The following is a 15,334-nucleotide window of genomic DNA, read 5'->3' as shown; positions in this document are numbered from 1 at the left end:
ATATATAATATATGTTTCCTTTTTGTATTGAATTACTGAAATAAATATATATAAGTACAGTATATTGTGCATCCTGGCAATGTGATAAACATTGCTGAATTTGGAGCGAACTGTGATTCTCCAGATTTTCTTTTTTTCTGGAAATTGTTGGCAATGCTGTGCAAATAACATAAAAACAGATATTTAGGAAATAATATACCAGTGGCAATCTATATCATCTTTATAGTAATGATTAGATTTTGATGGCTTCATATGCTTTACAACTCTTTAAACATGTTTCTTAAACATGTAAAAACAGTAAAATGTGAAATAGCGTTTTGCTCTTTGCAATGTGCTGGATGTTGCAGGTTCTTAGTAACATAATGGGCACAAATGGAATATTCAGTCTCCATTTACTCCAAACATAACAGTCCTCAGCAGCCCTACTAATGTGGAATATATTCTGCCTGTACAATTCTGCATCTTCTCACTTCTTACATGTCGAATTCTACAATTTGCACAATATGAGTACTGTTGTTCCTCATGTCATAATGACCTGAAGTTACAATATTTTCGATGAACAATGGCTTTACCTGAGTCTTGAAACATCATCATTAAAGGGAGTCCATCAACATATTCATGATGCCCAAACAATGGGCTGCATCAATCTGACACTGGTTGCGCGATTGTACAAGGTATGTTTTGTCATTCTAAAGTAGACATACTTTAATATCCTGAATGGAGATTATGCGTCTTGGTTGACAAGTTTGAGGGAGGTTCCCAATTACTTCTCATTGCCCTGAGTGTTTTCTCTAAAAAGACTCTCCCAATGTGTACATAGAAAGAGAGACCTATCAGTTAACTGGAGCATAATGAGAAGCCGGCCAGGGACCAATCTCGGACTAACCAGCCAAGATACACAGCTTCTGGACCAGATTTTCAAAGTATGTTTACTCTGGAATGCTTTAGTGTTTTATGGTTATACGTACATTGCTTCAATTACATAACCAGTGTGCGCAGCATAAATCTGTTGATAGGTTTCCTTTAAAACTACAATCTAACCATAATAATCTGCATTTGGAGATGATCTTATCTTTTCATATTGAAATCCACCCGATTCAGTTAATTTTTCCCAATTCCCAAGATTCGCTTTGCGGAGAAAATATTGACCATTCTCAGGTACTCCAATTTCTCTTAATGGATGTGTATAACACTCTGAGGTCTCCTAGGACTACATGCAAGGCCACTGCTAGAAATTTTAGCGCCCCATACTGGCACATTTTTTTAGCCCCTTAGCCCCCTTGAGACTCCACCCAGGCACTACCCCAGCTCGGCCTCCACCACTCAAACATTCCACACTCTCACCACCATGCTCGGAAAAACATATATATTTATATATATATATATATATTATATATATATATATATATATATATATATATATATATATATATATATATATATATATATATATATATATAACAAGCCATGGAGAAAAAGACATGGATCGCACATCCCAAAAATACATTGATCTAAAAGCCGCTAGGCAAAAATTTAAATAGAACATGAGGTTCTTAGTTACCATTCTGATCAGACTGTATTAAGCCCACTGCCACGTCACGGCGAACCTCTTGAGTGGGTCCCTAATCTAAAGCCTTTATGGTGCGGCACTGTGCACCAACCACTGCCACGGCGACAAAGCACCAGCAAGGCAGGCGACCTGGCGCCTCACAGCACCCATGCTGCAAGGCAAAGCCTCCAAGGCTCCAGGCCGCACTGCCCCACTGTCACGACATCACCACAACAGCGGCCAATGCACAGCACCAACACACGGTGAGAGAAGCTGCGCACTCACCTCCCACCGGCTCCCATGTGTAAACTGGGAGAAAAAAAGGCTGACCCCTCTTGCAGTCTCCTGCTGATTAAAAACACCTGTGCCAAATGGGGGGAGTGCAGATCCAAGCAAAAAACAGAGGGGGATAGACTGTTATATAACAAGCCATGGAGAAAAAGACATGGATCGCACATCCCAAAAATACATTGATCTAAAAGCCGCTAGGCAAAAATTTAAATAGAACATGAGGTTCTTAGTTACCATTCTGATCAGACTGTATTAAGCCCACTGCCACGTCACGGCGAACCTCTTGAGTGGGTCCCTAATCTGAAGCCTTTATGGTGCGGCACTGTGCACCAACCACTGCCACGGCGACAAAGCACCAGCAAGGCAGGCGACCTGGCGCCTCACAGCACCCATGCTGCAAGGCAAAGCCTCCAAGGCTCCAGGCCGCACTGCCCCACTGTCACGACATCACCACAACAGCGGCCAATGCACAGCACCAACACACGGTGAGAGAAGCTGCGCACTCACCTCCCACCGGCTCCCATGTGTAAACTGGGAGCAAAAAAGGCTGACCCCTCTTGCAGTCTCCTGCTGATTAAAAACACCTGTGCCAAATGGGGGGAGTGCAGATCCAAGCAAAAAACAGAGGGGGATAGACTGTTATATAACAAGCCATGGAGAAAAAGACATGGATCGCACATCCCAAAAATACATTGATCTAAAAGCCGCTAGGCAAAAATTTAAATAGAACATGAGGTTCTTAGTTACCATTCTGATCAGACTGTATTAAGCCCACTGCCACGTCACGGCAAACCTCTTGAGTGGGTCCCTAATCTAAAGCCTTTATGGTGCGGCACTGTGCACCAACCACTGCCACGGCGACAAAGCACCAGCAAGGCAGGCGACCTGGCGCCTCACAGCACCCATGCTGCAAGGCAAAGCCTCCAAGGCTCCAGGCCGCACTGCCCCACTGTCACGACATCACCACAACAGCGGCCAATGCACAGCACCAACACACGGTGAGAGAAGCTGCGCACTCACCTCCCACCGGCTCCCATGTGTAAACTGGGAGCAAAAAAGGCTGACCCCTCTTGCAGTCTCCTGCTGATTAAAAACACCTGTGCCAAATGGGGGGAGTGCAGATCCAAGCAAAAAACAGAGGGGGATAGACTGTTATATAACAAGCCATGGAGAAAAAGACATGGATCGCACATCCCAAAAATACATTGATCTAAAAGCCGCTAGGCAAAAATTTAAATAGAACATGAGGTTCTTAGTTACCATTCTGATCAGACTGTATTAAGCCCACTGCCACGTCACGGCGAACCTCTTGAGTGGGTCCCTAATCTAAAGCCTTTATGGTGCGGCACTGTGCACCAACCACTGCCACGGCGACAAAGCACCAGCAAGGCAGGCGACCTGGCGCCTCACAGCACCCATGCTGCAAGGCAAAGCCTCCAAAGCTCCAGGCCGCACTGCCCCACTGTCACGACATCACCACAACAGCGGCCAATGCACAGCACCAACACACGGTGAGAGAAGCTGCGCACTCACCTCCCACCGGCTCCCATGTGTAAACTGGGAGCAAAAAAGGCTGACCCCTCTTGCAGTCTCCTGGTGATTAAAAACACCTGTGCCAAATGGGGGGAGTGCAGATCCAAGCAAAAAACAGAGGGGGATAGACTGTTATATAACAAGCCATGGAGAAAAAGACATGGATCGCACATCCCAAAAATACAGTGATCTAAAAGCCGCTAGGCAAAAATTTAAATAGAACATGAGGTTCTTAGTTACCATTCTGATCAGACTGTATTAAGCCCACTGCCACGTCATGGCGAACCTCTTGAGTGGGTCCCTAATCTAAAGCCTTTATGGTGCGGCACTGTGCACCAACCACTGCCACGGCGACAAAGCACCAGCAAGGCAGGCGACCTGGCGCCTCACAGCACCCATGCTGCAAGGCAAAGCCTCCAAGGCTCCAGGCCGCACTGCCCCACTGTCACGACATCAGCACAACAGCGGCCAATGCACAGCACCAACACACGGTGAGAGAAGCTGCGCACTCACCTCCCACCGGCTCCAATGTGTAAACTGGGAGCAAAAAAGGCTGACCCCTCTTGCAGTCTCCTGCTGATTAAAAACACCTGTGCCAAATGGGGGGAGTGCAGATCCAAGCAAAAAACAGAGGGGGATAGACTGTTATATAACAAGCCATGGAGAAAAAGACATGGATCGCACATCCCAAAAATACATTGATCTAAAAGCCGCTAGGCAAAAATTTAAATAGAACATGAGGTTCTTAGTTACCATTCTGATCAGACTGTATTAAGCCCACTGCCACGTCACGGCGAACCTCTTGAGTGGGTCCCTAATCTAAAGCCTTTATGGTGCGGCACTGTGCACCAACCACTGCCACGGCGACAAAGCACCAGCAAGGCAGGCGACCTGGCGCCTCACAGCACCCATGCTGCAAGGCAAAGCCTCCAAGGCTCTAGGCCGCACTGCCCCACTGTCACGACATCACCACAACAGCGGCCAATGCACAGCACCAACACACGGTGAGAGAAGCTGCGCACTCACCTCCCACCGGCTCCCATGCGTAAACTGGGAGCAAAAAAGGCTGACCCCTCTTGCAGTCTCCTGCTGATTAAAAACACCTGTGCCAAATGGGGGGAGTGCAGATCCAAGCAAAAAACAGAGGGGGATAGACTGTTATATAACAAGCCATGGAGAAAAAGACATGGGTCGCAAATATATTATATATATATATATATATATATATATATATATATATACATACACACACACATAGTCATGGCCAAAAGTGTTAATACCCTTGAAGTTGTTCCAAAAAATTAAGTATTTCCCTCAGAAAATTAATACGCCCTCTACGCTGCTCCTGTCCATAATAAACCCTCTGCACCGCCTGTATAGCATACCTAGACACAATGCCCCATGTATAATATCCCCACACACACACTGCTCCTCTGTAAAATGTTCCCTCCACACACTGCTCCTCTGTATAATATCCCCCCACACACAGCTTCTCTGTATAATATCCCCCTCCACACACACACAGCTCCTTTGTATCATATATCTCGTACACACATTGCTCTTCACTATACTATCCCCCCCCACACACACACACACATTACCCCTTTTTTTAATATCCTTATGGTATATATGTCCCTTTCCTGGTATATATGTCCCCATCCTGGGTCGTTCCTGATATGTATGTCCCCATCCTGGTTTATTGTCCCCTTACTAGCATATATGTCCTCATCCTGGTATATATGTCCTGATTCTGGGACCCTCCTGGTATATATGTCCCCATCTTGTTATATACATATCCCGTCCTGGTATGTATATCCCCTCCTGGGCACATTCTAATATATATGTCCCCTTCCTTGTATATATGTCCTCCTTCTTGTATATATGTCCCCTTCCAGGGCTCCTCCTGGCATATATATATCCCCTCCTGGGCACATTCTGGTATAATATCCCCATCCTGGTTTTGTCCCCTTCCTGGTATCTATGACCTCCTTCTTGTATATATACCCCTTCCAGGGCACCTCCTGGCGTATTTATATATCCACATCCTGGGCACATTCTGGTGTATATGTCCCCATTCTGGTTTTTGTCCCCTTCCTTTTATATATGTCCTCCTTCTTGTATATATGTCCCCTTCTAGGGCCTCTTCTGGTGTATATTTATATCTTTCCTCCTGGTCACATTCTGGTATAATGTCGTCCCCATCCCAGTTTTTGTCCCCTTTTTGGTATATATGCCCTCCTTCTTGTATACATCCCCTTCCAGGACCTCTCCTTTTATATTTGTCTGCTGCAAAAAGAAAAAAGAAAACATATTGCGCAGTGTCCTCTCTGAGCCGCCATGCATTTAAGCTGGATGTGCACCCTCTGACGCGCATCCAGCTAAAGTAAGGCAGGGGTTGCTGACTGCAGGCTCCCCACCACCCCCGGCGATCTTCAGTTCTTTGAGTACCTACCATTCCCTGCTGAATGCCACATCCTCACAACCTCTGCGTTGCCTGTAGCACTGTGATAAGGCGCAGAGTGATGACCTCATCACGCTAGGCTGTGGGATGACATACCACCTCCCTGCTCTGCTCCACTCTCCTTGCTTCGGGCCACATGGCTATTTTGCATGTGATGCCCTAGAAGGGCTTCGCAGGCATTGTAATCATATGTTGTGGCTGAAGAGATATGCCGGGCTTCACTGCTGTGACTGTTACTAGGGCTCGGTGAAGAGGGGGGCAAGGCCAGGGCAATAAAGCTAAGTAATTACCATTGGCACAGCCAGACCCCCCATCTTCACCAGGCCCGGTACACCGTCATGGTTGTAGTGCCCTGATGGCGGCCTTGACTACATGCAACCCATTTCAAGCTCTTTGATGTAAACACAGCCTTAGTAAATGTCACTGTAGAAATGGATGGTATCCCAGAAGTAACCAACAGCCCATTTGATAATCTTATCAGTTCCAGTTAGTCAACCCTTGCCAAAAAGAAGACAATAAGAAATGATAGGGAGGTACACATACAGAAAGCATAATGTGTCAGCAGTCCACAGTAAAGCTGGTGTCACACATAACGACAACGACAATGACATCCCTGTTACGTCACCATTTTCTGTGACGTAACAGCGACCTTGTAAGTCGCTGTTATGATCGCTGCTTAGCTGTCAAACACAGCGACACAGCAGAGATCATAACGTCACTACATGTGCAGAGAGCAGGGAGCCGCGCACACTGCTTAGCGCTGGCTCCTTGCTCTCCTAGCTACAGTACACATCGGGTTAATTAACCCGATGTGTACTGCAGCTACATGTGCACAGAGCAGGAGCCGGCACTGGCAGTGAGAGCGGCGGAGGCTGGTAACGAAGGTAAATATCGGGTAACCAGGGAAAGGTCTTCCCTTGGTTACCCGATGTTTACAGCGGTTACAGCTTTCCGCAGCTGCCAGACGCCGGCTCCTGCTCCCTGCTCGCTTCATTTTGTCGCTCTCTCGCTGTCACACACAGCGATGTGTGCGTCACAGCGGGAGAGCGACGACGAAAAAATGAAACAGGACATTCAGCAACGAGCAATGACCTCACAGCAGCGGCCAGCTCGTTGCTGGATGTCACACACAGCAACAGCGACGGGATGTTGCTGCAACGTCACAGAAAATGGTGACGTAGCAGCGACGTCGTTGTTGTCGTCGCTGTGTGTGACACCACCTTAAGGTGTGGAGTGTACAGCTGTCGATTGGACTAGTAAAACAGGAGTTCAAAACCAGATATGCATAGTTAAATGTCTTTTTTTAAAAAACCTTCTTCAGTAAATTGACATGATAAGAAATGCTATGTAGGTGCACATCTAAAAAGCCAGAACTTGCAACAGTTTGCCCTATTTGTGTGGCATAAACAAAATTGACCTGCCCAGTTTGTGAAGTAGAAAAATTGAATTTATGCAATTTGGTGCAATTTTCTTTTGAATAAAAAAAACAACTATTCTCCTTTCACTAAAAGGATTGCACAAGAAATGACAAACATTCAATATAGTCATTTGTGACTAGTATGCACGCCATCTCTAACTGACGCTATTTTCAGATTTTTTTTTTCTGTAAAAATATTGTGCTATCTTGCCTCTGTTTTCTGGTGTATTATGAATGAAGAAAAAAAAAATGTAATTGTAATTCAAATGCAGTAGGGCAGATGGCAGATATGTCATATCACTGATTAATTACACTTAAGGCACTGTTACATGCAGCGACGTATCTAACGATATATCGCTGGGGTCACGGATTCCGTGACGCACATCCGGCATCGTTAGTGACGTTGTTGCGTGTGACACCAACGAGCGCCCGTTAACGATGGAATATACTCACCATATCGTCCATCGTTGATGCGTCGTTCATTTTCAAAAAATCGTTGATTGTTGAGGACGCAGGTTGTTCGTTGTTCCCGAGGCAGCACACATCTCTGTGTGACACCTCGGGAACGACGAACTACAGCTTACCTGCGGCCGCCGGCAGTGAGGAAGGAAGGAGGTAGGCGGGATGTTACGGCCGCTCATCTCCGCCCCTCCGCTTCTATTGGGCGGCCGCTTAGTGATGCCGCTGTGACACCGCACGAACCGCCCCCTTAGAAAGGAGGTGGTTTGCCGGACACAGTGACATCGCTAGGCTGGTAAGTCCGTGTGACGGCTCCTAACAATATTGTGCGACACGGGCAGTGATTTGCCCGTGACGCACAAACGACAGGGAGTGGGTACGCTCGCTAGCGATATCGCTAGCGATATCGCTGCGTGTAAAGCCCCCTTTAGTTTGGACCTGCTGCTAGCACGTCTCCCATCTCTATCATCCTAGCAGCTGAATCTTTGTATTATTCACAGGCTAGTATAGTCATCTTCACTGCTGCAGTTGTACAACACAGTACTGTACGTAGCATTTTTCAATGTTTTAGGGCTTTCTCTCGCTCTCTCTCTATTGCTGAGCTGTGACTTCTGATGTCCTCTCACAAGGAAATGGGCAAGGATCTGAAGGAAATGGACAGCATGTGACTTAAATATGAGTGTCTGAGCAAAGGGTCTGAATACTTATGAACATGCAATATTTCAGTTTTTCTTGCTTAATAAATTTGGAAAAATTTCTATATTCTGTTTTTTTTCTGTCAAAATGGGGTGCAGAGTGAACATTAATGAGAAAAAATGAACTTTTTTCAATTTACTAAATAGCTGCAATGAAACAGAGTGAGAAATTTAAAGGGGTTTGAATACTTTCTGTACCCACTTTATATATAAAGCGATTTCCAAAGGCATGCAGCCAAAGGAACGACTGGCTGTATTAGAGTTCCAAAGTATGGAAAAAAGTAACACCCAGACCTGGTAAAATATTCTTTAGATACAAAAGATTACCCGAATTAAATGGTATCTATTAGTATAAAAAATAAATATGGAAACACGTTACATCAACATGGAGAAGGAAATGTGATGTTACTGTTGACAAGTGTAAGTTAGCTAGGAGAGCATTACACTAATATTACTATAAATGAATATAGGGATGTACTGTACATAGAGTTAGCAATCGCAATTGTATACCAAAACACCTAAAATGAAAATGCACAGTTCATATGATTAGAGGTAATTCAAGGTCTCAGAGTAAGGAGGTAACCCTCCGCAACACGTTCCGAACCAAAAAAACTCTGCCATGAGGTGGTTTTTATATTTATTGGAAGGATGTTACCTTTTTTAACTTTTTGAAAATAAAGAATTCATTTTTACGGATACTTGCTGGAACTGGATGCGGGATTTTCTTTCCTATCTACTATGATCACAGTGGGGCTCTGCTGAACATCTCTGTGCACCGTTTTGGCCATTATTGGATCGCTAGGTGGGTGAGCTGGTTTTTCTCCCTTCTCTTCATTTATGCTCAAGTATAGTATATAAATATTTAGCCTAAAGTGCATAGTGCAAGATAGTAACAAGGTCTGAACATCCCTTCTTCTATTATGGCATTGTGGACCACTTGCACATGCACGGACTCCCTGGAACATCGTTTTCTGGGGATTGCCCATGGCGTGCGTTCCACCTCCCGGAAAAGTGGATCCTTAATGATCGTGCTGTTGGCTCCCATTCCACCGCACATGTGGTCTGTTCCATATGCGGTCCCATATGTTTCATTATGGGTATGAACCCTTTATATCACCACAGGACACTCGGTTAACACCCACACATGCCCCCTGAAGAGGCAGGGTGAAACGTACACTCCAGACAATTAATTGCAAGGTAGAGCATCCATATGGATTAGTTTTGCTTTTTATAACTAATATAACTATATTGTCTGCCTTCTTGATTATTACTATGTTTTACTGATACTATCTTGCACTAATACATATATAAATAACTATAATAATAAATAATAATAATAATAATAATAACTATATACTAAACTTGAGCACCTCTAATCATATGAATTTCTGCATTTTGATTTTAGGTGTTTTGGTATACAATTGCTATTGGTAACACTATATACATCCCTATATTCATTTATAGTAATATTAGTGTAATGCTCTCCTAGCTAACTTACACCGACATCACATTTCCTTACTCCACGTTGATGTAACGTTTTTCCATATTTACTTTCCATACTAATAGATGCCATTTATTTTAAGTACCGGTAATCTACCTTTAGAATATTCTTCCTGGTCTGGGTTTTCCTACCCCCTTTTTTCCATATCTTGTAATTCTAATAAAGCCATTCTGATTTTAACAGGTGTCCTTAATAAGAACAATATTTTAATTATTTGCGGATTCATGACAGTTCCTTAATTCCTTTGGCTGTACGCCTATGGACATTGCTTCATATATGATTTAATTTGCCGCCTACCGGGTCAATTATTAGATAGTTAATTTCAAGAATTATATAATATATATAATTTTTTGCAGTGCAATATATTTAAAAGGATTTTCCACCACTCGGATTACCCCTTCCTTAATATTACATACTCCAATGTAAGAAATAACACTTTATACTCACCTCCCATGCCAGCACTGTTCTAGCGATGTTGGTGCTAGGTCTCTTGAGGATTGCCTGACATTGTTATGTCATATCATTTTATTGTAGGAGGAATATAGTATTTAAAGAGAAGTTCTCCGAATAGTGGACAACCCCTTGAAGAAGCTAACAGTACAAAGTACATCAGCAACATAACAACTAGCTAATTATAGCTAGAATCCTGTCTTGCAAGATGACAGAACACATCCGCATTATAGAACACTGTTTAGATGCACACGCGCACACAAAATTATAACACAACAGTATAAGTGGGATGAGTGATATCTTTACATGAACAAGCAGTATTTTTCTTATGTTTTTTCATCAAATTGTTTTTCTTAGTTTTTTTTTATATTATTTTTAGATGGAAAGTGATGGGTTAAAAGGGAGGGAAGGGGTACAAGGAAGAAAAGGGGGAAAAGAGAAAAACAATCACAGAAAAAAAAAAACATGCTGTGTTGAACATGTATGGACGCTTCCCTTAATGCAAAGGAAAAGTGACTGTCTATGAGATTAGACTATGAATTTATGCCTCTACAAAATATGAATTTGCATCTGAAGTTGCTGTGGGCAAATGCTCTACTTTTTCTTTAGAAAACAACTTAAATCAATTTCTTATAATGTTCATGAATGAGTTAACTGTTATTTATTAAACTTAATTTTATAAGATGGGAACAATAGCTTAAAAGAGGTTTCCACTATTAATTTTACCTCCTTTCATTTGTCCTAACTCTTCCTAGTAAACACTTTACTAATATACTTCTACTACCTGACCCGCTCTTGTAATCTCATCTCTCTGCGGCTCCTATATCCTTCTGTTCTTAGGCTATGTGCGCACTTTGCGTCGAGGTAGTTGCAGTTCTAAACGCATCCTTTCGCAGAAATGTTTTTTGACAAAATTGGTTTTGACCACAAAAACGCGATAAATACGCATGCGTATTTACCGCGTTTTTGCCGCGTTTTTAGAGCAATTTACATTCTTTTCCATTGCTTTAAGTCAGATGCGTTTTGAATACAAATACACTACTAAATAAAGTTTAAACATTCAAACACTATGAAAAAAACGATATAAAATGGTAACAAAAATCAAGATTATTAACAATCAAAAATTGGCTTATTTTTATTAAAATGATAAGTTTGTAATAATAATTATGGATAAAATTACATTTATTTATGGAGTTTCTTAAAAATAATTGTCGGACTGTGTGTGTGTAAAGGGACATATCATGCCATTAATATTTTGTCAAAAACGCATGTAATTAATTGGTCCTAAACGCATTTTTTCAGCGTCAAAAAAGCATGTAAAATGCAAGAATTTTGATGTTGCTTGCGTTTTGCAACTTACCATTGACTTCAATGTTAGCAAAACGCTGCCCAAATGTCAAAAACAATTGACATGCTGCTTCTTTAAACGCTGAGTTTTTGCCCAAAAATATGCAAATTAAACGCTGCCTTTTTAACTGCAAAGTGTGCACAAGAAATCCCCATTTCCCATAGACTTTGCTTGAAAATCAAAACGCATGCCTTTGGGCATTAAAATGCTGCAGTTCAAAACGCTGCGGAAACGCAGGTAAAAACGCAAAGTGCGCACATAGCCATATTCTCGCACTGCTACTTATGATTTGGGATCAGAATGGAATGAACTGAACAGGGCACATCACAGGTGGAGGCTGGGCTGCCTTTTGGTGATTGATAGCAGTCTGATCACACATGCTCAGATTAAACCTTACTCTGCTCTCAGCCTAGAACTTGGTTTGCAGTACAGTGCATTCATATAACAAGTGCTGCGATGTGCTGATCATTAGATAGTCTATCACAGGCCTTGTTGTTGTGAATGTTAGTTATGTTTTGGCTGCTGGGAGGCTCCCTCTGGTGGCCAGGAATAGTTTGGACTTGGACCAGGTGTGTTGTGCAATGGGCGTTTCCTCTGCTAACTCTCTGCTTATTTAAATCCTGGTCTGATAGCTGGCTTTGCCGGATGTCAGTTGTTCTTTGTATCACCAGCCTGCTTCATTCTGCTCCACACCACATCTACCTCAAATAAGTGCTTGCTCTTTATTTATTGTTTGGTTCTTTTGCTCTTGTCTGGGTTTGTCATTTGCTGTGGTTGTTTTCAGTTTAGTTGCATGCAGGGATTTTCCCCTCAGTGGTTTGGCTGGGGAACTCCCTGCAATTCTGTTTGGAGTATAGCTCCTTTGGGTCCATGTGTTTGTGACTTGTTGAATTTGTTATGATTCTTGTTTCCTGTTCATTGGTATGACAAAAGCACCTGGTATAGGACGGTCAGATCGTGCGATCTGAGGGCCTTTTTATACTAACAGGAATTTGGAATTTTGCAGGGTTTTACTCTGGCCACCATCAGTCCCTGTCCTGTCCTTTCCTATTTTAGTCAGTTTTGCTAATCCTGTCATCTACCTGTGTATTGTGTTTTTCCTATATCACCGCAGTCTTTGAATGTGGGGGGCTAGCTATTCTTGTCTATTTTCTGAGTCAGAGAGTTATTCATCTTTCCTTCCTTTAGGATAGTTAGTTCTCCGGCTGGGTTCGCGGTGCACAGGATGTTAGTTCACCCCTTGGCTACTTCTAGTTGTGATGGCTAGTAAGGGGATGGCGGCCAGATTAGTTGCCAATGCTCTTGTCACCTTTTACCAATGATTTGTGAAGGTATTCCATGGTTCCAGATCATAACACCTTGTCATATGAAGGCATTGCAGTGCAAGGCAGCCTTCAGACTAAGGAGAGTTAAGCTTGATGTGAGTTCGGTCATACGTGGTGCCGACTAAATTTGTTGAAGCCTTGAACTGTTTTCAACTGACAAGCCCTGAGATATACTATATAACGATTGGCACATTACACACTTGTCAGATGAAAGCACCAGACTGCAAAGCAAGCTCCAGGCAGAGAGTGAAGTCTGTTCTTAGCATGCGTGCTCATACTTCTGTCACTCACAGAGAGACAGCCACACCCCCACCAGTGATGTGCCCTGTTCAGTTCATCACATTCCGACCCCCAAATCAGAAGTAGCATAGCCAGAGTAAAGCTGGTGTCACACTAAACGACAGCGACAACGACGTCGCTGTTACGTCACCATTTTCGGTGACGTAACAGCGACCTTGTAAGTCGCTGTTATGATCGCTGCTTAGCTGTCAAACACAGCAGAAGCAGCAGCGATCATAAGGTCGCTGTGCTACATGTTCAGAGAGCAGGGAGCCGCGCTTAGCGCTGGCTCCTTGCTCTCCTGCAGCACACATCGGGTTAATTAACCCGATGTGTGCTGCAGCTACATGTCACAGTTCAGAGAGCAGGGAGCCGCGCTTAGCGCTGGCTCCTTGCTCTCCTGCAGCACACATCGGGTTAATTAACCCGATGTGTGCTGCAGCTACATGTCACAGTGCAGAGAGCAGGGAGCCGCACGCACTGCTTAGCGCTGGCTCCTTGCTCTCCTTGCTACAGTATACATCGGGTTAATTACCCGATGCATACTGCAGCCACATGTCACAGTGCAGGAGCCGGCACTGGCAGCAAGAGCGGAGGCTGGTAACCAGCGTAAACATCGGGTAACCAGGGAAAGGTCTTCCCTTGGTTACCCGATGTTTACGCTGGTTACAGCTTACCGCAGCTGCCAGTGCCGGCTCCTGATCGCTTCATTTCGTCGCTCTCTCGCTGTCACACACAGCGATGTGTGTGTCACAGCGGGAGAGTGACGACCAAAAAATGAAGCTGGACATTCAGCAACGACCGGCGACCTCACAGCAGGGGCCAGGTCGTTGCTGGATGTCACACACAGCGACAGCGACGGGACGTCGCTGCAACGTCACAGAAAATGGTGACGTAGCAGCGACGTCGTTGTCGTCGTCGTTATGTGTGACACCAGCTTAAGAACAGAAGGACATAGGAGCTGCAGAGAGATGAGATTACAGGAGCAGGGCATGTAGTAGAAATATATTAGGAAAAAGTTAGTTAGTAAGAGTTAGGACAAAGGAAAGGCAGTGAAATAAGTAGTGCAAACCCTCTTTAAATAGGATAATTTGTCAGGAGATTGTTGTGTTTACAAATGTAGAATCATCATTATTTCATTGTTTCTGCCTTTTTTAGGGTCTTCCTCAATAATCTCATTTAATGGACACAGACTTCTCTGTGCGGATGACTTCAAGCTCTACTTAGCTGTTTGTGAACTAGAGCCCCATCTCAACACTGACATCAATTCAGGGACAACCATTATAAATTACAATTTCTCTAAAGGAAGCCTGCTTGAGTTACTAATCAGAAGAGCATTTGCAAAACTCCATCCTCATATGAGCAGCCAGTTCGATGTGAGTTCTCAATCTAGTACTTAAAATAATGAGTATTGGTTTAAGAGAATTAATTGTCAATTGGTAGGATTGCTAAATAAAAAATCAACTATGATCTTAACATGTTTAAAGCCTCATTCAGACGTCTCTTTTCTCACACAAGTCCTATCCGTGCTTTTTCTGGATAACACTTCTATCTATCATAATCTATGGAGGGGTTGACAAGTGATCCGGACTGTTATTTACAGTGTGTCTACCCATATCCTGTCCACAGCCATTAACTTGAGAACTTTAGGCACAGAAGTCGTGTCTAGGTATAGTAAAGTAGCCATGTGCTACGCAATGAAACCACCTATTGCACCACCTGGTGGAAAACAACAGAGTTAGCATTTCTTTCTTGAAAACTGAACGAGATAGAGAAAAAAAGTGAATTACACAGTGGTAGGGCATCATCAATTCAATACGAATTGACGCCTTGCATACAGAAATGCTATGATTAGAATGTGTAAAACTCACAAGGCTACAGACATGAAGCAATACCTCATGGAGACCTTCCTACAAGTCATTAGGTATGGTGGCTGCATGGAGTGGCCTCCACGCTCACCTGACATGACCCTATTAGACTTCTTTCTTTGAGGTCACATCAAATAGCAGGTGTATGCGACCCCTCC

The 15,334-nt window shown here is 43.6% G+C and overlaps 1 protein-coding gene across 1 annotated transcript in view; it reads left to right on the top strand.

Annotated features, from left to right (window-relative positions):
- Window positions 1-15,334, top strand: part of LOC142291659 (uncharacterized) — a 1,021,181-nt gene that overhangs the window by 577,247 nt on the left and 428,600 nt on the right. Inside the window, exon 75 of the mRNA XM_075336344.1 lies at window positions 14,467-14,684. Coding sequence (XP_075192459.1) covers window positions 14,467-14,684 — 218 coding nt within the window. The remainder of the gene's footprint in view (window positions 1-14,466; window positions 14,685-15,334) is intronic.

Source organism: Anomaloglossus baeobatrachus, chromosome 2, assembly GCF_048569485.1.
Source record: "Anomaloglossus baeobatrachus isolate aAnoBae1 chromosome 2, aAnoBae1.hap1, whole genome shotgun sequence".
Lineage (NCBI taxonomy): Eukaryota > Metazoa > Chordata > Amphibia > Anura > Aromobatidae > Anomaloglossus > Anomaloglossus baeobatrachus.
Note: the sequence above shows the minus strand (reverse complement) of the source record. Positions and strands in the feature narration are given on the sequence as shown.